Genomic DNA, 24,820 nt, shown 5'->3' on the forward strand with positions numbered 1-24,820 from the left:
ATATTAAGCTAAAGGAAATGTGAAGTGTATAACTTTGATCACAAAATTAAACTATTAAATATAATAAAATGTTACAAGAGTTTGTCTCTACATGTTAAGCTTATGATGTTTGGTATTTCACTTTTATATTCTTCATGTTTTTTATAATGGTATACAATCTTATAATGAAGAAGAACACAATAATATGAAAATAAAAGGGGACAAAAGTTTTTTAAAGTAATAGATGATCTTAAAAAGGAATAAGATATTCATTAGAGGGCTCTTTACCCAAAATATAAGTTGAGATCATGATCATGAGCTGATCATCCCCATGACCAGCATCCCAGGTCATTAAGTGATAAAGAATGTATAATTCTTGGATGGAAAACAGTCTTCATAAATAGACTACTTTACATAAGTGAAGATCTAGAGAGAAACTAATTGTATTACCTTTATTTCTCATTCATTCGGTCCTGAAAGATTTCGGACAGCTATTTTTGCAGGAATTAATTGAATGCCAAAATATTTAGATAACGGCAGGTTCTATGACACATTAGAAGAGGTAGACAGGGAATGCCCATCAACAGTTTTGACAAATGGAATTTGAAATTGAGTCTTTGTGTATCTTAATTAGATCTCTCTGTTGCAAAACTCAGGAGCAATGAGAACATTTCTATTTCAACTCACTACACAGTATCTTGATACACGATTCTCTCCAACATGCTGTGCTGTTGTTAAACACTGGTTAATAGTTCTTTCCACAGGACACACACACACACACACAACCACATGCAAAACATCTAAATTATACAGGTATTTTGTTCGCATAGCAACAAAATACCTTGGTATTTCAAATGTATAATGCTACACGTTTGTTCTGGATGCTGCTCCAAACCTCTGTTCCCTTTAAAATGGGGACAATAACCATAGTTGCTTCAGCTACCAGTAAGACTTTTGTGAGCATTAGTCTACACAATGTATGTAGAAGTGTTTGTAAACCTCAGTGCACTTTTTAAAAGTTAGTATTTGTTATATAGACAGCTTATATTGCATGGTTTGTGTTGTAGCAGTGCCATGTAATAGTGAAGAGTGTAAAGCATAAGAGATGTGGATTTAAATTCTGCCTCTGCCGCTGTTATTCCTGAGCAAGCCATTTAACTTCCGTGAACCCCAGTTTATTCCTCTACAAAAAGAAGTGACAATATGCAATCCATAAGTCTGTTAGGAAGACTGAGCAAGAAAATCCAAGTAAACTGCTTACAGCCGTGCCCCCTTACCTGCGGCTTCGCTTTCCAGACCTGCAGTTACCAGTCCTCTCAAGGAAAATGACCCTTCTTCTAAAACTAGCATCTGAAGGTCAATAGACTAATGCTGTGTCACAACGTCTATCTTCATTCCCCTCACATCATCTCATCACATGGGCATTTTATCATCTCACATCATCACAAGAAGGCTGAGCACAGTACAATAAGACATTTTGGTGGAAACAGAGACCACATTCACATAACTTTTATTACAGTATATTGATATAATTTCTCTATTTTATAATAGAGAAATAGATATAAATTCTTTATTTTATTATTAGTTATTGTGGTTAGCCTCTTATCTTATTGTACCTAATTTAGGAATTAGTTTTATCATAGGTATAGATGTATAAGAAAGAACATAGTATACACAGGGTTTGATCCTGTGTATCCATAATTTCAGGCATCCTTGGGAATGTAGTCCACACGGATAAGGGGGACTACTGTATAGCAATGCCTGGCACAAAGAGACAGTACACCACAGGAATTTTAGTTCCTGTTTAGTGATTTAAGATGGGATTCAAGGAAACAGAGGTCTATCTGGACAGGGTGTTGTCTCAAAGCAAGAGTAATCTGATGTATGACTGTCAATGATTTTTTTTATCTAGGACACAGAAAAAACAAAGTAGGGCTGGAGTCATCATTGAAGAAGAAGCAGCGGTCACTTAATATTAACCAGGAGAGGGGAGATGTTTGGCATTTTTATGGTTGTGGGTGATTTGGGTTTTATCTCTGTTCAGACATAGTTATAGAGTCAACTTGGTTTCGTCTTGTTGCATCACGGCCAAGAAGAGTTCTCCTATGATGTTAATATTCTATAGAATTATGTTCCACAGAAAAATACCACAGCCAGGCTGTTAGAAACTAGGCTAGCTCCCTGAAAGCTGGCAGGGGCTTTTCCCCTCATATTCCTCTACCTCCCTACCATTACATGCCATCCCCTGCTCTCCTCTGGTGATAGAGGAGAGATAATGGGGATCAATGTGAGTGATAAGATGACATCAGACGAGAAGGTATGATTTGTTTCTATTAAGGTAGAGAGGATTCCTTAAGAATACGAGATGAACAGGAATGTCGTATTTAAAGAGATATATAGATGCAGGTATTTGAGTCAGGAGAATTCATTATGTTGCTTGGGCAAGCAGACAGTAGAGTCGAGATTGAGTGTGGTCCCTATACTCCAGAAGCTTACAGACCAAAAGACAAAACAGCTAATTCCAATATAATCACCACATAGGTTGCACGGCACTAAGATTTCATATGCAAGCATGCAAAAAGTTGAAATTTATTCTCAGATTCATTAATAGTACAAGATTTGCCTTTATTGAATACTCAAGGACTTGTTGAGAGTAAATACCATACAATGTTTCATTTTCAGATCGACTGAAAACAAGCACAGCACTCCACTCACAGCCTCCAAACTCTAGAACAACTTTTAGAAATTATTTTTTCAGTTTTATTTATTTAAATAATCTCTACACCCAACATGGGGCTCAAACTCATGACCTGGAGATCAAGAGTCACATGCTCTTCTGACTGAGCCAGCCAGACACCCCAGAAATTATTTTTTAAATAGCATAAATTAGAAAAATAAATCAATCAGCAGACACATGTAAATTTATGAAAATTATAGAGAAATTCTTGGTAAGTAATGTGGGTGTTTATAGGAGTCTATTAAATGCCACACCTACTTTCCTTGTCAGTGTTTGAACCAACTGAGAGATGAGATGAAATGGAGAAAAAAAACCAGCTTTATTAGGATGAATCCTTTGCTGGTAGGTGTGACTTAGATATGCAGTATTAACTGTTTCCTAATTCTAAATCCAGAATGAAATACACTCATCCACCTATTCATAGTCCTGGACCACCGGTGACCTCCTCATTTGGAAATCAGCCCCTTTAAAATATAGAACGTGAAGTAGTTGGATATAACCTGTGTTTCCTTTGAGCATCGGAGTCTCAAAAAGAGATAGGAGAAGGGTTAAAGGTATACATATTCTTTACCCTGTTCCAACTCGTCACCCTAAACATGTAAACTAGGTATGTCACTCTTCCTCCTTTTGAAAGGAGTGAATGATGCAGCAGATGAGATTGAATGCTAGAGTCATTGATGACTCTACTCATGAAATATGAATTCAGAAGAAAAAAGATTCTTTTACATAAGACAAACTGAACCATGAACGAATATCTGGAACAGAGAACAGACAATCTAAGCCTCGGGTTGTGGAGGACACAGCACAGGGAATTTCATAACAGACTGGATTTCCACAGAGCTGGCAGCCATGTTAGTTGACCTTTGTGTGTTTTCCAGTCTACAGACTAGACAGAAGCAACATTCTCCATTTTAAAACTGATGCAGTGTTTGGGGCAGACATACTAGGCTGTACCTGAGAGACCAGAAATGCTCTAAAAATTAGAAGGTGGCCACCAATGGACTATGTCTACTCAAGCCCACCCCGCCATCATTTCTTATAGAAAACTATGGTGGACAAGGCTCAGGAGCAGATTCTAACCTCTGCTGCCAGTCAGGCTGCACAGCACAGGTGTGAACAGTCTGCCAAGGAATATTAATTTCAAGGATCATCTCAAAATCAATAGTCATCATGTTGTTAATAGAATGACTATGCCATAAAAGAGATGATGTCTGGGGGGGAATACAACAAGCTAAAGAATTGACACTTGAAGAAACAATGAAAAAGCAATCACACAAGGACTTTAAGATATATTTAGTATCTTCAGGAGGAGGAAAAAGAGTATTGTGCCCATGAAACAAGAAGAAGCAATTAGGAAATAAGAAATGGTTATTAATAAAAAAGGATGGCAATGAAGGTCCCAAACAACCTGGGCTCAATCCTGGCCCCAGCAATTTCTAGTCAGAAGCCCTGAAGGCAATTTATTTAGCCACTGTTTGTCTTAGTTTTTGCATCTGTATAATGGAGATAATCATAATACCTACCTATTTATTTAGTGTTTGTAAAACACTCAGAGCAATAGCTGACACTTAAGTGTCTGTGAAATATAGAAATAAATTTGAAATCCTGAGAATAATGGCCATAATTTTTAGCATTCAAGACTCTATGGGTGACCTGAAAAACAGAATGAAGGGAGGCTAAGAGTGTATCAGTGAGCTGGAAGAATAGTAAATGGGATAGGAGTAGAGAGTGGAAAAGCAAATAAGGTGCAAAAGGGAAGACAAAATAGCTCAGATGACTCTATTAGAAGCAGAGAACAGAGGGAATGGCAGAGAGGCAGTATCTGAAGAAGAGCCCCAAATTTCCCAGGACTAAAGAAAGTGATAAGACTTTAAACTGGAAGGGTTCTCTGAATGCCAAGCACAATAAATTTTTAAAAAGAAATTCTCACATTTTAATGAGGCTCAAAAACATAAAAGATAGAGGTAAAATTGCAAAAAAAGAGAGAAGAAAATAATATGATGTAAGGGAATAAAATCAGTCCTCATCAACACCGTGGGAGTAAAGAAAAAGATGAATGGAGAAGCATTTACAAGGTGAGCAAAACCCACTTTGAATGACAAACCAAACTAGATACTTTAGAGGTTACACCCTCTACGTACACTATAAGCATGTTATTTACAGATGTTGAAGTAAGCACCAAAATAATCTGTTTCAAGTACTAAAATTGATCACATTCAGGAATGAGACACAATATGAGAAACTGACATCTTTCATCACCAGGATGAAATTATGTGCAGGGGTTTCTTTGAAAAAGGTTAAGGGTATTTTTTAAGTAATCAAATAAAATAAGCACTTTTGAGTGCCTACTATGAGCTTGGTGGAAGAGTACTAAGACTCAGACCCTGACTCGGGAACTTTTTGTTTTTTGGGGGGAGGGAACCAGAGCAGTGAACAGACCAGGGGGCATCCCAGTTCTGTCACTCACTGGCTTTACAAACTTGGGTAAGACTGCTGATTCCTGAGCCTTAGTTTGCTCATCTGTAAAATGGGAATGATAAAGTGCCTGTCCCATCAATTTTGTAAACAACTTATTCCATAACAGGCATGTAGCCAATATTAATAAACGTTATTCTTCTTGTGTATGAGATGTTTGGAAGGATATTGGCCAAAACGGCGAAATCCCCTCTCTTCAGGGGCTAGAGTTTCAGTTTATTTTTTATTCTATTCTTCACACTTTCTTGTATTATTTGATTTATTTTTACATTAAGCATGCACCATTTTTTAATTTAAAAATGCATTCAAAAAGTTTCTTAAATTATTAAAAGGAAATTTTAGAGACAAATTTTAATGGTTTCTGAAATAGAATAAAAGAGGCCTTTGTGAAAAATGTGCACACGCACACACACACACAAACACACACACACACACACACACACACACCCCATAAGGTAAATTAAAATTTGATCCTTCTAAGGGACCAAAAAAACCACACACACAAATAACATAAAATAAAGAGCAGTAGTCTGCGAGGAAATATTTGCAATATATATTTTTAACCTCTAAGAAATCAATATGAAAAAGATAACCCAACAAAAATGGGCAAAAAATGAAAACATATTAATGGAATAGGCAATACAACTCACTGAGAAATACATGAATTATTTTCAACCTCTAGAATAATCAGTAAAGTCATAACTAAAATGATAATGATATAGTATATATCACTCATAAGACTGTTTTTTAACACAAAATATGGGGAAAGTGTAGGAACCAGAAACTGTCATGTTACAGGTGGGAGTACAGCCCTCTTTCCACATGATTAGGGAGATCTCTCTAAACAGAAAACACGCATCATCCATGGCCCAGCATTGCCGGCCCAGAGGAAGACTTGCACATGAGCATAAGGGACAGACACGAAATCCATGCGGTCTTGTCAATATTGAAGAAGTCAACAACACAAATGCCAATCAACTAAAAGGATATGTAAAATGAGGATATATAAAATACTGCTAGAGAGCAGTTAAAAAGAATGAATTAGGTCTCAGGTATTAAAATGGAGAGTCTTCAAAATCATATTGCTGATTGAAAAACTAAAGAAACTCAAAAATGCTGCAGACAGCATGGTACTTCTTGAGTTAAGGAAATAATACAGCACTGCACATTTTCTAAGAGTTTTGTTTATATGTTTATGCATATAATTATTGTAAAAGCTGTGTAATAGACCAAAACTGTAAGACTGTGTGTGTATGCGCTTGGGAAAAAGACAGCCATTTGATACTGGAGTTGGGAATTCAACGGTCTTTAGTTTTATCTGGGACTTGTGTATAACTTGTGTTACCATAGAGGATTTTGAATGAATTTAAAGACTGAAGAGAAAAAAAAGACAAGTTTGATGTAATAACTATTTTGAAAGAAAGACATGTGCCACGGAAGATAGCAGAAATGCACAACTGCATGCAAACCAGATTAACTGGAGGAGGAAAAGCAGGAGAAAGAAGAAAGGAGGAGGAAGAGGAAGAGAAAGAGAAGGAAGCAGAAAAACAAGAGAAAGAGTGAGGACAAGAGGAGTACATAGTAGTAGTAGAAACAGCATCACAGTAGTAGTCATTATGGGAAGAGTCTAGATCACACCATGGGAAGGACAAGAGGCATTGTGAAGGATGGTGTTTGAATTGGGCTTACTGGTGATATTTTATTCTAGCTTGATTTTAACCTCATCTTCCATAGTCACACCCTACCATGATTCATCAACAACTCCAAAATCTCCCCTTTAGGGATCCCTACTCCTTTCAGACTCATACCTTCTAATTCAGACCCTGAATCTGGTACTCCCTCAAAACTGAGTGTTCCCATCCATCATTCTAACCACTTGTTTTGCAAACTACAAATCTCAAGTGAGTGCCCACCACTGCCAAGCAAATGTTTCTTTGATGAATTTACTTTCCTGCTCTCCTCTCTGCCAGATCTCCCATCTTGCTCCCCTCTCTTGCTCCATCAACTTTGTTCATTGATGCCCCAGACTTTTACTTCATTCATTCATTTAACGAATATTTATTGCATGCCTACACAGTAGAAGTGAAGACAGTGAACATGGATTTTTTTCCCTAGAAGCTTGATGAAACAAAAAACAGAAATGGAAACCACAAAATGGAAAATGAGGCCAAGAGAAGGATTTCATGGGGAAAATATAAGCATGCAAAAAAGTCTTCAATGAGTCTGCAGACCTTTTCTGTATCTGTCTCCCTACTTTTAGTCTTGCTGCTAGTAATAATCAAGAAGGGACCCGACATTCATGTGTGCTGTGAATCCTATTTCCTTTCAGTTTCTCAAGGACATTGCTCCCATGAGTATCCCTTACTTCCCCGATTCATCAAATTTTCATCACTACATGATTCCATACTACACGCACGTTTTCTGGTACATCAGATTAAGTTTTTTAAAAAATCCTTTCTTGAAATCACACTCCCTGTATTCTGCATAGCACAATATCGCAAAAGCATTCTACATCCTCCTCCCAACTCGCTCCCCATTTGCTTTTTAACTCTTTTTGGGGGCGGAGATTTTTAGCTCTTATCTACATATCTTCCAGCCCCACCACTCCATGGTACTTGTCAAGACCATTTATAATGTGTATTTTGCTAAAACCAACTAACATACCTCTGTCCTCATTTTACTTAATCTCTGCAGTATTCGGTGAATTTGACCACTACAGACTCCATAACAGTTTTCCTTTCTTGGTTTCTTTCACCCTAGCTCTGGGTTTCTTCTTTAAATCCTGGCTATTCCTTAGTTCTCCATCTTTATCAGGGCTTTAACCTGAGCCATTTTCTCTCCCCTGTGAAGACTTTTTTCTCAAGTGGTCTTCCATGGCCCCAGGCTTATATACTATACAAATGTTAACCTCTCCCAAATTCACAGTTCCTGTGTGTCTTCTCTCCTAGACTTCAGACTCCAACTACCTATTTCATTTCTTCACCAGATATCTAATAGGAATTTGGCAAAACAATAAACTAAAATACTATCTAATGCATATATTCCCTTTCAATAATTCCTTTTTAATCCTGCAGCTCTTTTTTATTTAAAACCAAACTATGGGGCTGAGCTTTATTTTCCAAAAAAAGAGGAGGCTATGAAAGAACCCAGAGTGGATGGAAAAAATAAGGTCTTGACTGTAAGTTCCATTATAGAGTTTTGAAAGCCCTAGCTTTAAAATGCAAGACTAGGTAGACAAAAAATACAAATGTTTTGAATGAATTCTAAAAGTTTGGGCTTGATTATGGAAAGCTCAGCCTAAAGGACTGGGAGAATAGAGTTTATATAATAAACCATAGGTTAGGACAGAAAGCTAGCAAAAATTGCAATTTTCCTGCAACACAAAGAGGAGAGAGAACTTTCTGGGCTAGAGCAAGTCCATTTGAAGGATAGGAAAAAGAGAACAGGGAGGTCAACTCTTTATTTGGGGCCCTGCCTTTATCACTTACGTACCTCGCTACCTTACTCCAGGGGCCAACCCTTTAGGAGGATATAAATCACAAATCTGTGAACCCAAAACAGTAAGAGATTTGACCTCACTCCTGGTTAGAATTCTGGAATAAGATGCCTCATAGAGCATCCCATGGTACCATCGGATAGTGATGGTGAAGTAAAATGGTGACAGGGCAGAGCAAGGCAGAGAGAGGAAATGAGATGGTTTTGCATTATATGGAGGAGATCCAAGAATGGGATGTAGGAGATTATTTAAATTGACAACTACTGTGCCATCCAGAGGCACCCCTGCCGGACTCAATAAATGAGCCTTCCAGTTAACTTGTGTGGTAGAAAGCCCAGGGCAGAAACCAGAGAGATCACGGGATTGAATCTCAGGAAGTACCCTGTGAGTGGAAGTTGAGACGTAGGCAGGGATGGCCTCAGAATATGTGAGGCAGAGCTCACAGCTCATATGCTTTGGAACTTTAAGACACTGATTTTTTAAAATTAAATTAAAAATTAATTTAGAAATTAAATTTAAATTAATTGAACTAAATTGGATTGAGTTGAAATTAATTAGAAATTAAAGCAAATAATTAGGTTGAAAAATCATTAAAAATACAAATTTTTAAAAGCTGATAAATACCACAAACATCACAAAATCCATAATAATACTATTTTTATTAGTTAATTCCCTGCCATACTTTTGTAAAACTTTCCTAAATTTTAGGCTGTATAGTTTTTGAATGCCTTATTATTTGATACCATTTTGCATTATCATTTTCCTATGGAAAAGAAGAAAACTAATTTAATTTTCCTCTAACATAGCCAATCAAAATTTATTTATTTTTATTGATTCTTTGGAAAAACTTCTTTCCCTTATAGATTGATAGTGGCATTGTACAAAATTATAAATTGTCAAATTTAGGGAAATACATATAAAATTTCTTATATGAGCTATAAGATTTATCAGAAAAGCATTTATCAAATAAGTAAGATGTGATCCAATATGTTAGGACGTATGAAATATGCAATTTCACATATAAACGTGCTAATGACTGTAGGACTGCTACAAATTCATGCTTTCAAAATAAAGAATCTGATAAACTCTATTTCAAACAGTTATCAAGAGTTTTATTATTCCTGAGTAATTGCATTTTATACTATATAATCAAATACAGTCATGATAAGAAAGAACTATTTTGATTGGATATTTATAAAAGTCAAACCCCCCACTTACAAAAAAAGTATGTCTGGTGATTAAAGGACTTGTGCCCACATTCTGGCTCTGACATTTTAAACCTCATTTCCTTCCCACTCACACTCTGATGCATCCTGTGTAACACATTCATATCCTCTCCTTTCCCTTTACCTCCTTCCTTCTCTGTCCTTTTCTGAAACGTTGTCCTTCTCTGGCTTAACACTGTTCACATTTTGCATCTTGCCACAAGGTGATCTCATCCTCTTGCATGATTGGAATTACCATCCAGAGGCTGATGACTTATAAATGAATTGCTCTAGCTGACATTCAAATATAATCATTTTTCCTTGTCCCACAACATAATAAGCTCAAAATCAAACTATCAATACCAAATCTCCTTTCCCTGTATTCCTTCCCTGTTAGATAATGGTATTACCACCCTCTCCATTCTTCCATACTAGAATTTGGGATTCATATTATACCCGTCCTCCTTTATTCCTTATTTCTTTAAAGTAATTAAGTCTTGTTGATCCTTCTTCCTAATCACCTCAATTCTCCATATGTTACATCTTTTTAAATGATGTTACTGATTATTTTGTGGTTGTTGATTGTGTGATGGTGGTGGTAGTGGTGATTAAGGAGTAAGAAAGAATAACTACATGTGGGGAAATATTGCATTTGAGAAGCCAATAGCAGGCGCAGGTATTCAAAAGAGAGTTGGAAAGGTAGTCAGAGCCCTTGAGAGAGAGGTTGTGGATCAACTATGTAGAACTGATAAAGGATTGTGAGAAAGTAAAGCAAAGAATATCTACTCAGCTATTCTTTAAAAAAAAAAAAAACTAATGAATTGTTGAACACTACATCAAAAACTAATGATGTACTATATGTTGGCTAATTGAACATACTAAAATAAATTAAATAAATAAATAAATGAAAAAATAAATAAATAAATAAATATAAACTCTGATTCTGTTGCAACATTCAATATAACGATAAAATGTCTCAAGATTTCCAAGATGTTCCAGCATGACCATTTTTGAGAAGAAGATTAAAAAGCTTTGCATACCTACCATGTTTTAGCTAGATAGTAGGCGGAGTATTTCTGGGGCAAACTACTTTGCAATGTTATCAGCAACACACTCCCAGAAATGTACATGGCCCACATTACAGTACAGAAGGCACATTGTACTTTCAGGTGAAGCCTAAAGAAGAAGGGAAACAATCTCAAACATTTGTACATCTCTCCATTCTTTGGGCCCTTTTACCATAAAACCAGGTGATCAAACAACATGGTTTGGAAAGCCCCTTTCAGTACCTAATTATCATTACATGACCTTTTTGACCAAAGTTCTTTTTAATTTGACAAAGAATTGATAGAAAAAAAGGAATACTCCCTCTTGATTTTTACTTTAAAAACTGCTGGTTCCCTAAAAAACGTTTGGCTTATCTTACCACAATAAAATAAAATAACCTAAATCCTTCATTCTATATTTAATTCCATTCAACAAGCATTTATTGGTGCCCATCTTCTGCTGAGTTCTGTGCTGAATGGAGACATTTTCTCTATTTTTATTTCTTTTAACTTTCCTATTTGTGATATCTTTCATATTTCACTGATAGTGAGTGATTATATGCACATCATCACCAAAAGTATAAATGAAGCCTTATATTTGTTGTATTAAGTATAATAGCTAATAATTTTACAGGCAGAGCATGTCTTCTAAAAATTTATAATCTGTAGCATATGCTTGAGTTTCTTCAGAAAGCAATGTTCTAATACTGATGTTGATAGAATTGTTTTATCATATTTTGAAGTCGTGTTCTTTTTTGTTATTGTTGTTCCTTCATTATTAATCAAGTACCTGGGGACATACCATTATTTGAAATTAATGGTAATGTACATTTGATTACTTTTTAAGTACAAAACTTACAGATTCTAAAATAGAAGACATCTCTTTTTCTCCTAGAGTTTCCAAATTTGAAATCTAAGATATTTCTAAGTTCTAAAAACCAGTTCTTTAAAATAAAAGCAAAACATTGTTATTTATGAACCAAAAGCTCTAGCTCTGAGGTAAATGTTCTCATGCTGTTTTGTAAGTCAGTTCGTCTATTTGCAAGATTTTCCTGCAAACAAAAATCTAAAGCTAAAGACAAGAATATTTCAACCAGTTATAATGGTTAAATACATCAGAGGATTTAGCATAGTAATATTTTTCTATGATACTAAATATTATTTATCACAGAATTTGGCATCAGTAGGCAAAACATAATTTTTTCCATATAAACTTCTGATGAAATAAATGCTATTCATGTTCTGAAGTAAAATTTTCAGAAATGAAATAAAGCAGGAAATAAGCACTTCCAAAAAGCACAATTCAAAAAAAAAAAAAATGATTAAGCAAAGTCTCTTGGCCATAATGGAAGTCTCTCACTTTTTCCTCTGACCAGAGGAGTGGTGTATGGGCATGTAGCCATGTTCTCACTCCATCCTCCACCTCAGTTCCATTTCCAAAAGGAGAACTTAAAGAACCTTACAAAAATGCATACAATAAAATAAGAGAAATAAAGATGAAAGTAGGCAAAGAATAGGCAACAGAGAATGAAATGATGAGATCAGCAGTAGAGTTGATACGGTAGAAATGTATTCGATTTTAATGTTCTTAGGATTCTACACAATTATGAAGAGGAAACACGGATTTTACTTTGATTTTTTCCAAGCCACAAATGCAAAAATATAATCACTTATTCATTTCACATTTTCTATTTAAAAGGTTAATCCATTCAATCTACTTCAAGAAAGCAGATTTTTCCCTTGCTCTGTTTGAGAGATATTTTTCTCATGAATTGTCTTTAATGGGAGATGGGAGAGAATGAAAAATGAAGAAGGTGTAGATAAAGAGAAAGTAACACTCACCCAAAAAGTCCCTGATGGTCATCACATTCTGGTGACACAGAGATGGAAAGAGCCAATTAACCTCTGGAAGGAGGTGTCTCTTTGTTTAATTTCCTATAAGCCTCTCTCTGTCTTCTTTTTTGAGCCAAACTAGCAGGCAATAGTCTTTCTTGTCCACAGGACTCAGAGGTCTGAGGTTACTACTCTCTCCTTTTTTTAGCATAAGCTTATTAGAAATTTGGTCATTGACCACATAAAGCGACTTTGAAATAAATATAAGTGAAATATTTTAAAACATTTTATAGCAAAATGAGAAATCGCCTGTTCCCTCTTTCCCTAAACTAGTGGAGAACATAACAAAAAATAACAAATTAGTATATGGTCTCTCTATGTTAATGAGAGTATTATCATAGGCTTTGGCTTTGGTTCTTATTTTAGATCTCAATCTCTCTCTCTCTCTCTCTCTCTCTCTTTCTCTCTCTCTCTCTCTCTCACACACACACACACACACACACACATGCTTGCCTGAAATATCAGAATGAAATGGACAATAAATGAGGAATTTAAGTAGGTAGTCATATAACCACTTTGCTCACCTAATTAATACTTTATTTTCTCTATTGAAAGCATGGATTTCTTTATGTGAGGTTGTATAGACATAAAAGCCAGGGCAGGTGGAAGAAAAGTATCTTTCCAAGCACAGTGCTGGAAAGGGCTCATTGAATCCTTACTGGATCAGATAACTTTCTACTTCACTGGGATTAGCAAACAGGAAAAAAGAGAGAAAAACTCCATTTGGTAAAAACATGAAAGAGCAGAAAATTAGTCCAAAAAGAGGTGAAAGTCTTCTGCACATCCCAATTGGCGCTGTAGTGAATTCCTAGAGAAATTAGTGGAGCAATGTGTAGGGGATGACATGGTACAAAACTGACAAGCTGGATTCTAGAATATGTTCTTCCTCTTTTCAAGCTTCCTTGGTCATTATTTTGCTGGCCAGAGACAAGGCCATCACAATACAAAAATTAACTCAAAATAAAACAATAACAAAAGGATTGCAAAGCCCATTGGGTATACACAAGTAATTTATTCAGTATGGCTTCATTCAACATATGTTGGTCAAAATCAATGATGTTTTGGCAAGTAGTAATAATTGCAAAAATGACACCAAGAATGGGTCTGAAAATAAATAAGAATTTTTTTATAACCACAAAGAGAAGAAGGGCATTTACAAATAAAAAGCATATATGAAACCTGGGAGAATATTTGAGCTACCAGTTAAATGGGTTTCATAATGTCTCTTCCCCAACACAGCATCTGGAAGCTCCCTAAAATGGGTCAAACGCTGAAGGTCCTGAGAATATAATTTTTCAAAAATAATAATTGCATGGTAATATATTTGGATTTATATAGCAAATAAGCTACTCAATCACCTGGAACAGGTTTTTTAAAATACATACTAGGAAAATTTCAATGGGAATAACTTTTTTAAAAAATAGCTTGAGCCTCTACCTCGAGGAAAAGCCCCCATTCAGTGGGCACAGTAAAACCAGCCAAGGTCAGAAAGGCCCTCTGAGTCCAGGAGAGACATTCCAAGGATATGTCATATATCCCTCCATGTCACTTGCCCATTTTGTCACCAAACTCATTCATGGAACAGTAAGAAGGAATAGGTACAAAGGATGGAAAGAGGCTTGTATGTTAATATCTAGGGGCTCTACTTAGGTCCACTCAGGTAAACTGAGCACAAGGACGATCCTTCCTTTAACTCACCTCTTTGTCATGTTTGCTAACACTGCTTTGTATACTCCTATAACTTATAGTGTGACTCCGATTGTTCGTGTAACTTTTCTGAGGCAACATTCATACCACTGCATCAGAACAGAACAGAATGAAAACCTCGTGTTTGCTGGACTGCATGACCCCTTTTCTGATCAGACTGTCCCATAGATTACGTTGGAGGCGACTGGAATTCTCAAACCTTTGGTCTTGTATAATTCTCTTACACACATTTAGGAAATTGCTAAACCCTCTTTTATATGCTGCCGTGACTCAAAGTGTGAGTAATTGGGGTAAGAACACTGGCTATCTTTAGAGAAAGGATCTTTGGATAAATTGAGAAAAGTCAAACAGCTTTGTTCCTGTAAAATACCAGTTGAAACAGCTTTTGTAGATAATCAATTTTCCTCTTGTCATGTAGGACCCTAACCTAATTTTGTTTCACAAATATCTCGTTCTGGGGGAGAAAAATTTTTTTAACTGAAATAAACATACATCAATAAATATCTAGTGCCACGATGAGCCCAAAGAAAAGGTTAGAGGTATTCTGAGTCATAAAACTGACAGTAAAGAACCTGATTATTTAACATAATACGTTCTTAAAGATAAGATGTGAAATGTAAGGTCAGCTGGGTGGGAAAGTGACTAATGAGTTGAACATGCTTTTGTATCATGCAGGTCTATTATCACTGGTGTAGCAAATAAGAGTTGGGTTTTTTTCCTTCTTTGTGGGAGAAATTTATTTTTATAAATATCAAAATTTTTTAAACTTCTTGAGCATCCAGGTCAGTTATTCTAAAATCCTTAAAGTCATAGTTTTAATTTTGTTTTTATTTGTCTGTTGTTGGACTTTGGAGGATCTTGTCTGAATCACTTTTTTTCGTTTGCCACAATTAGAGTCTTCACTAACATCAAATTGGTTTACCTCCTCAAGTTAAATGGATTTATCTACCTTTTCCTTTTTAAATCTTTTAAAGAAATAAAACTTCAAAAGCAATTCAAAAAACCCCAGATCTGACTTTCGGGCATTAATGCAACTTCTGTGATTTTGACAGACAAGATGGGGTATCAGAATTTTAGAGCTCAAATAAACAATTGGAGTCTGTTGACCCTGAGAGAGTTCATAAAATTCTCCATTATAACTGCAGCTTCCTGGTGCTTATTGAAACCAAGCAAACTTTCTTGAATACTGAATTAAGGCCCTAAAAAATGAGTCCATAATAATATTGCCTCCAACCAACAGCCATCTTGGGCTAAATGAGTTAGCTTCTTAATTTCATGTAACTGAAAAACACAGGCTAAAGTTTAAAGTGAATTGATTGCACCCTGTAAACAAAAAGTCCAAGGCTTCAGGTAGATAGTCCTCTCTTGCTCTCTCAAATCCACATCCTCTGTATCGGATGCACTTTCAGACAGGCTTTTCCAACAACCTTACATTCTCTCCAGTTAAATTATCTAAAAATAGTTTACCCTTTCTCCAGAAGTCTCCCCCAAATCTTATTGGCTCTGGTTGAAACATGAGACCATCCCTCAACATTCATCATGGCCCCAATCACTTTACACTTTACATTTTGATACCTTGAACTAGTAACAGAGCCCACTACAAAGCCTACAGCCTAAAAGTGGAAAAGGAATGGTTTTCCAGAATGAAATTGAATACTGTTCCTAACATTAAGGTAATGTGGAATGCCAAATACATCTGACAAGTGGACAATACATTAGCAAGATATTTCTACCATCATATGTAATTTATTAGTGTTGTCCACTTGTCATCACTTGTCCACCTGCTCATCACTTCTAAGTTCTAATTTCTGTGGCCTTGAAAACATACAATACTCCCAGATACTCACACAAAGGAAAGAAAAACATATTTTCATGCAAAGACTTAATTAATGTTCATAACAGCCAACTTTCAGTATCCAAAAACAAGCTGCAACTCAATTCCCATTAATAGATGAATGGATAAACAAGTCTGGCATATCCACACAATGATATCCATATCCATACTCAGTAATAATAATAATAATATCCATACTTAGTAAGAAAAAAGAATGAATTATTGATACATGCAACAAGATGTGGATGAATCTCAAAATATTATGCAGAGTGAAAGAAGCTAAACAGAAAGAATACTACTGAATGATTCTATTTACATACAATTCTAGAATATGAACACTAACCTATAATGACAGAAAGCAGATCAAGACCAGTGATTGCCTAGGGCCGGGGGTCAAGGCAGGGAAGGGAAGATGAAAGATTAAGGAGCTGCACAAGGAACTCTGAGGGTGATGGATACGTTCATTATCTTGATCAAGAGTTGGCATTTTTTGCTGTAAAGGGCAAGAAAGTAAATATTTTAGGCATTGCAGGCCATATGGTCTCTATCACAGCTACTCAACTCTGCCACTGCATCATCAAAACAGCTATCGATAAGAAGTAATTAAATGAATGTGAGTGTGTTCCAACCAAACAGACAGCAGCCCAACCAAGTCCGCAGGCTGCAGTTTGCCAATTCCTGATCTTGATTAAGATGGTTGTTTTGCAAGTGTGTACATATGTCAAAACTTATCAAATTGTACACTTTAATTATATGCCATTTATTGTATGTCAATTATGCCTCGATAAAGCTATTAAAAAATAAAAACAAAACAAACAGACTTAGCTGCCTCATCATGGATTGGATAAAGTTCATCCTTCTTACAAGGGCATACAAATCCCTCCATGAACTGGCCTCCGTAGTCCTACGCAATCAGATTTACTGTCATTCTCTGGTGCGATTTTACCTTTTGGCAGTGCCAAAACACACACATCATACCATTTCAACTCTATGCCTTTATTTAGGTATTCTATCTAGAATAAGCTACTCTTACCAATATGAGATTAAACTTGCACATTTGCAATTCCAGGATACCATTCTTCTTCCCTTATCTTACCCCTTCATTCCTTCTTTGTGCCACCATAATAGCGTGTGTGTGTGTGTGTGTGTGCGTGTGTGTGTGTGTACACGGATATATTTATACATACATATAAACATACTTGCACTATTACATTAATATATATACATACACATTTTTGCATGATTATACTTTCCATATTATTAACTATATACATCTGAAATTTTTTTTTACATATTTAGAGTTAAAGTTAATTATTGTTCATTTTATATTCATTTCATGAATATCAGTGGACTTGGATATATGACTGAGCACTCCCTGTGTCTATTACATCTATCACAGTGTCTGGCACATTAAAAAAAGACTTAATAAATCAGTATGGCAGCTGCTATTATGGCCATCTTACAGACTGTAAAACTGGTTGGTAGAGAAACCATTTAGCTCACAGACACGTGATTATGAATAGCCAATCTAGTATCAGAAAAGAGTTCTTCCATATCTAATCTTAAGTGCTTTCCACTAACCCTTGTAGTATTTTTTATTATTGGAATCTTATATATATTTCACACTGGTCTTTTTCTGACTTTGCCACCATTCCTCCTTCACCTTCTAGATACACCAAAATGAAGACTGCCACCAACATCTACATTTTCAACCTCGCTCTAGCAGATGCCTTAGCAACCAGTACCCTCCCCTTCCAGAGTGTCAATTACCTAATGGGCACATGGCCATTTGGAACCATCCTCTGCAAGATTGTAATCTCCATAGATTACTATAATATGTTCACCAGCATCTTTACCCTCTGTACCATGAGTGTCGATCGCTACATCGCAGTCTGCCATCCCGTCAAGGCCCTGGATTTCCGTACTCCCCGCAATGCCAAAATTGTCAATGTCTGCAACTGGATCCTCTCTTCGGCCATTGGTTTGCCTGTAATGTTCATGGCAACAACAAAGTACAGGCATGGTAAGTGCAGGCCTGAGGGACGAAGGGTTTATAGATTGACATGCTGGTGAAGTCATGAGTGGTCCAACTTCTTAGTCAAATTGTAATTTTGGTGATTTTTTTCTAGCAAAATGCCTTTGAATGCTTTGTAATAGGAATTTTCCCGCAAGTTTTAAGCACACTAAACATTTTAAAGAGAATATAATCTATTGTTTCCTGGTTTCTCTGCATTGACTTCATCAAAATGATGGGAAAATAAGAATATAGCTCCTACAAGAGTGATTAGAACTTAAACCCCAAAAAACATTAAGTTGTTTAAAAATTTCAAGTGGCTGCCAATATGACAAATTTATTTTTCTAGTCCTCGTATGAGAATGGTCAACCACGCATCAAAAAGTAGAATGAAAATATCCATTAGCTAGAACTGCCTATAGACTTTGGACAGTTATTGTATTTTTTATGTCAACATATACTCCATAGAGGATCTAGCTCACAGTGAAAGGTTCCACAATTGTTGACTGAATGAAAGCTGACTGTGACCAAAATGGACAAAAAATGAGATATTTAGGGGGAAAAAAATCTAAAAATAACTCTCCCTGAAAATCAACAGAGAGCTGTTTCTCCCTCAATTTCTTTAAATCTTCCCTTATTGGCTTCTCTTAATGTCTTTAAGTTAGTTCTGGTCAAAGCTATAATTAGATGTTGCTGCTAATTCTTCCTTATAATTATTGTTTTCCAGGTTCCATAGATTGTACACTCACATTCTCTCACCCAACCTGGTACTGGGAAAACCTGCTGAAAATCTGTGTTTTCATCTTTGCCTTCATTATGCCCGTCCTCATCATTACGGTGTGTTATGGACTGATGATCTTACGCCTCAAGAGTGTCCGTATGCTCTCTGGCTCCAAAGAAAAGGATAGGAATCTGCGAAGAATCACCAGGATGGTGCTGGTGGTGGTGGCTGTGTTCATTGTCTGCTGGACCCCCATTCACATTTATGTCATTATTAAAGCCTTGATTACAATCCCAGAAACTACATTCCAGACCGTTTCCTGGCACTTCTGCATTGCTCTGGGTTACACAAACAGCTGCCTGAACCCAGTCCTTTACGCATTTCTGGATGAAAACTTCAAACGATGCTTCAGAGAGTTCTGTATCCCAACTTCCTCCACCATTGAGCAACAAAACTCCACTAGAATCCGTCAGAACACTAGAGACCACCCCTCCACGGCCAATACAGTGGATAGGACTAACCATCAGGTATGCAGCTTCTAGAATCGGGTACACTTACTGGGGGTTACATAAAAATTATAGAGTTTGTACTAATCCAAATTTCTAATCCATTAGAAGTGAATCAGTAACTAAGGGATGGCGGTTCCCCCCCATGAGGACTGAGGGAGGAGAAGAGCAAATTATGGTGTATATTATATAAACAGCTCTATGTATTTGTATGTATTTATTTAGCTACAGAGATACACCAACTAGAAATCCATAAAGCTGCTAAAAGTCAGTATCTTCACAGCTGTTGCTTCTATGCAAAATTAATGATGTTAGCACATTGTGGAAGTGTTGCTGTTCTAGAATTCTTCTCATTTCCCCCAGTGTTTATGTTTCATGCATATCATTCCAATATGCCTGTCGCTTCTCAAAAGTCAACCCTGTTCTGGTTCTGTAGTTAAAGAGAAAGGGTCATCACTTCACTCACTGTGGTGATGGGTGCCAGATGTTCCCAGCAAATCAGTGCCACAGCAAAGGAGAAAAGAGAAAAAAAAAAAGAAAGAAAGAAAGAAAGAAAGAAAGAAAGAAAGAAAGAAAGAAAGAAAGAAAGAGAGAGAGAGAAAGAAAGAAAGAAAGAGAGAGAAAGAGAGAGAGAGAGAGAGAGAGAGAGAAAGAAAGAAAGAAAGAAAGAAAGAAAGAAAGAAAGAAAGAAAACAGCCAGCCCTAACTTTTCCAGCCATTGCTTTGTCAATTTTTATACCTGAACTCTAGAGGAAACATCAAACATATTACTTATTAGAACGACCTTACTTTTTTAACAGTCATTATACCAGTCCGGGTTAATATGGTGAGGAGTGACTATTTTTTGGAAGATAGATTGCTATGCGCAGAGTACAGAGGGCAGCCTGCATGGACGAGTCAAGATTTATACACAGTACTAGAATCGCATGAGAATCAGAAAAGAGAAAAATTTGTCTCTAAGTTAACATGACCTTGATAAGCCACATGTGCAAAATTTGGAATCTGACCTAGAAGGTAAATCAAACATACCACTTAACTCTTAATATTAATTTAAATAAGTAAATTTTCAAATAATAGGGTCAGCATCCAAAAATCGCAGCCTCCATAATTTTATAACACAGAACTGAAATTCGAACTCCCAGTGAAGTAAATCCTTCAGTCAGAACCTGGTCGGAAGCCAGGACTGTGAGAACAGATGCCTCCATAAAAAAGACGAGGAAGTCTAATTGAGGAGGCAGACGGAAAGCCTTACAGTACAGAGCGGCTGCTTCCTCTTCATTTTCTTTTCCCCAGGCCCCACTCTGTCTCCCCCACCACCACTACCGGCCCCAGCCCAGACCCACCCAGGCTCACCCTTTCCTACTGACCACAGGCCTAGCTTAAGGAGGCCCACGTGGTCTGCCATAGGGGGCGCTAATGCTCACACCTCTGATATTAAATAATGCTGAAAGGAACGCTGGCACTTGGGCCCTCCAGGCCGTAGAAGGTAATGATGGCCGACCCACTACCAACCAAGGGGAAATTACTAATTTACTTTGTGTCACTTCTAATTCCATTTCAGACTGAGTAAAAGACAGAAATCTTTTTCTCCTCTGCTTCTTTTCGCTATGTTTTTTTCACATCAAGAACTCTAAACCTGCTTCCTCTACGACCCAGCTCTCCCTCTCAGCTGCTACCAAAAGCTTGTGGGTAACTTAAAGAGGGTAGGGATTCAGATAGATTTTCCCTGACCTGAGGATAATATATTGCAGAATGCAATTTAAAACTCCCAATCCTAAACCAAGGTTAACACATTTTGCCTTGGAACAAAGTACCTCCGTTGGCGCCCAGGGATGGAGCACGCTATAAGGTATTGATTCTTGCTCTGTCGGGAGCTGCCCCACCTTCCCTCTCTTGCAGGCGTGCTGGGGTGGGGCTGTGGGTAGCCTTACGCTGGGCCACTTCCCCAGGGCCTCTTGTCACCTCTGCTTCTCCCAGTGCCCTTCCCTCACCTGCTCTCCTGAAAACACAGCTCCCAACCTGCCTGGCAGAGAGCTTCTCCTGAGTTCCGTCTGATTGTCCTTCAGTTGCCCCGACCCTGCTCTTGACTCCCGTCCAGACCCAGCATTTTCACATTAGTGTGGTTCCTGCATAGCCAGAGAGAGGAGAAAGGAAGCTAATTGAGGAAGCTCTGTTCTAAGTAACTAAAAGGTTTGCTTTAGAAATACATCCAATTAGGGCTTATCTTCATTGCAGCCTCTATGAAGCAACATCAGTGTCAGATAACAGCAGAAACACATTAGCCCTGGAATTGGCTGCTTTCCCAAAATGCCCAGCTGGGAGGGCTGGACAGAGAAGAGCGGCTGCCAGGAAAAGAGGAAAAGACACGTTTGAAAATTAAGATAAATCCAAGATCTGTTTCACTCATCTCCACTGATGTGTCATTGTTAGAATCGAGGCGGTTACACACAGACATCTGGAACCATACATAAGCCTTTGGTGATAGTTTCAATAATATATTAAAATAATGAAATTATTTGAAGGAAAAATCGGAGACTTTATGGCCGTGTCTATAGAATATAGTTGGTTAGTCAGACAAATTCAGAATCTGTCAGACAGGTTTTGGGGTTTTTTGTTTGTTCGTTTGTGTTTTTGTTTTGACGCCAGGAGCCATTATGTTGCGAAGCAAAACTAATTGGATTTGCATGAACTTTTTGACTGCTTGTTTGGAGTTGGTGCTGTCGTACATGTTTATGTCCCACCTACGTATTTGTATTTTCTCCAAGACATAGATTTTACTCTATATGTCATGTTTCAAGCGCATTAGTCAACTTCATATTCTGCAGATCAGAGATCCAATATCAAACCTTCCCAGGGTGTCTGTATTCTGACAACTGTACACTGAGACCATGTCCCTACAGCGCAAAATGAAGAGTTGGATGTTATCAAGGTAATTTGATAAGCCGTATGAGAAAATTCTGTGTCCCAAATAAACTTTGCATCATATTTACATAGTTAAGGGCTACTCGGTCAGCTTTTGCTACATAACAAATCAGTCCAATACATAGTGGCTTAAAGCAACCATTTATGTAGTTCGTGCTTCTGTGGATCAGTAGTTTGAGTGGGGCTGGGCTAGAATGTTCTTCCGGTCTTAGCTGGGTGCACGCAAGGGGCGGCGGCAGCTGGCAGAACTGACGTCAGCTAGCTGATCTGGGATGAGCCCTGCAAGAGTGTCAAGCTCCAATGGGTCCTCATCTTCCAGCACGTTAGCCCCCGCTGACCTCATGGTGGTCCCAAGTCCTAGGTTCAATAGGGGGCAAACAGACCTTACCTCTTGATGATAGGAGCTACAGTTACATGGCAAAGGGGTGTGGATATAGGGAGGGAAATCTTTGTGGCCCCTTTGGCCAACTACCTACAGTAGGCCCATGCTGCCCTGGACAGGCATAACTTCCTGAGGGCATGAACCAAATTTGCCTTGCTCCTTCTTCTTCCTCCAGCAGCTACCTAAAACAGTGTCTGACACATTTAAAAAGTACTCCAAAAATATCTGTTGAATGAATGAATGATCAGAAGGCTCATGATATTTCAGAAGATATGGAGGGCGGTAAGAATGACCCCTTTCCTAGGCAACTGATTGACAACCTCAATGCTTACATGACACTCTGATGTTATTCCAGGCTCACCCTTCAGTAACTGGAAAATATTCACAGGAGGGTTTCTTCATTTTCTTTTCTCTAATCGTCTGATCAAAATTTCTACTTTCCGAAGAAAAAATTGTTACATTTGTGCTTGTCTTTTAATTTTATTTTTCACAAGTGCTATTGATGAGCCGACCAAGAGCTGGATTCAGTGTCCTAAAGGGGTCTTGCCTTGGCTATGTATAAAAAAATAAAAATAAAAGATGTCCTCATGTCCTTTTGTGCGTTCCAGGGCTCAGCCTCCTGCTCCAGGTGCAGGACTCCATGCTTGATTTATGTTCAGCACATTGTCTTTATGGCTTCTAGATTTTTATTAAGTAGACTTAGGCATAGACATTCATTTTCCATCTGCTCTCTGTGCAATTTAATTTCTCTGTTATGTGTACCACACAACCATTGTGACTGGACTTTACCTTGCTTCACAGCACTTCCCCATTTGTGCAGATCAGTTCAGATCAGCTCAGACCTGAGATGCTGGCCACGCCAACCTGCCTTCACTGCTTGGTTTCCCACCCTGATTGCATTCCATAATGCATTTTCTGTTGTGATATCTGGACTATGTCCTTTAATGTTTATATGGGAAAAGAAACAACTCTATTAGACCAGTTGGATTATTATTTAAGAGTTTGTATTAACCATAACCATCATAATAATGCTATCTTACATTTGTATCACAGCATACAGATTAAAAAGTGCTTTTGTGGGCACTATCACCTTGGCTTCCTACAACAGCCCTGATGGGTAAACATGAAAAACTAAATGCTCAGGGAGGCTCAATGATTATAAAGATAAAACCACCAGTAAATGGCAGAACCCAGACAAACATCTGGGCTTCTAATATTAATCCAAAGCTTTTGTCTGCTTTCCTACACAATGCCACTTTGTGCTCAAATATTATTACGTGGTCTCAGCCAGAGATTCTCAAACCTTATTATGAGTATAAGTTCTGAGAAACTCCTCTAAGAAATTCTGGTTCACTGAGTCAAGGTCAAGGTAGGGTCCAAGTATCTGCATTTTGAATAAAACATGAAACTGAAAACTGATTTAAATTGTAACTTTATCCAAATGCTATTAAAGTTACTGTTTTGTCTAACCTGGCTACCATTTTAGTCAAGCTGATTAGTAAGAATTTTTTCACCAAATGAGTCTTGTGTTTAGCAAAATAATGTAGCTATAATTGGACAAAGACTTCACTTTCTATCAGTGAGTCTTATAGGATATAGTGATATAACATTGATAAAGCTAATATTATGGTACTTCCTGCCAACTTCTTCTCATTAATATGACAAGCCCAGCCCTAAGCCCTCCGGTTACCATTTTTAAAGCATTTTCCTAACATTTTAATCCAGGTAGCATGTCAAGAAATCAGGAGATGCTTTGCAATCGTATTAACTACAAAGCTATATTATCCCCAGCTAAACTAAAAGCAGAAGCCTAGTTTTTTAAATCAACCACATCACTCTCAAAAACTAGACCTTGATTTTTTTTTATAAAACATCTGTGGAGAGATAATTCGAGAAGGAAAAG

The 24,820-nt window shown here is 37.2% G+C and overlaps 1 protein-coding gene across 1 annotated transcript in view; it reads left to right on the forward strand.

Moving 5' to 3' along the window:
* The window catches only part of OPRM1 (opioid receptor mu 1), a 47,366-nt gene extending 24,883 nt beyond the window's left edge, over positions 1-22,483 (forward strand). Inside the window, exons 3-5 of the mRNA XM_045805387.2 lie at positions 18,043-18,395; positions 19,114-19,634; positions 22,439-22,483. Of these exons, the coding sequence (XP_045661343.2) occupies positions 18,043-18,395; positions 19,114-19,634; positions 22,439-22,483 (919 nt within the window). The remainder of the gene's footprint in view (positions 1-18,042; positions 18,396-19,113; positions 19,635-22,438) is intronic.
* The last annotated feature ends 2,337 nt before the right edge of the window (positions 22,484-24,820 follow it).

Source organism: Ursus americanus, chromosome 11, assembly GCF_024610735.1.
Source record: "Ursus americanus isolate L20-20 chromosome 11, mUrsAme1.1.p, whole genome shotgun sequence".
In the NCBI taxonomy this organism is placed as follows: Eukaryota; Metazoa; Chordata; class Mammalia; order Carnivora; family Ursidae; genus Ursus; species Ursus americanus.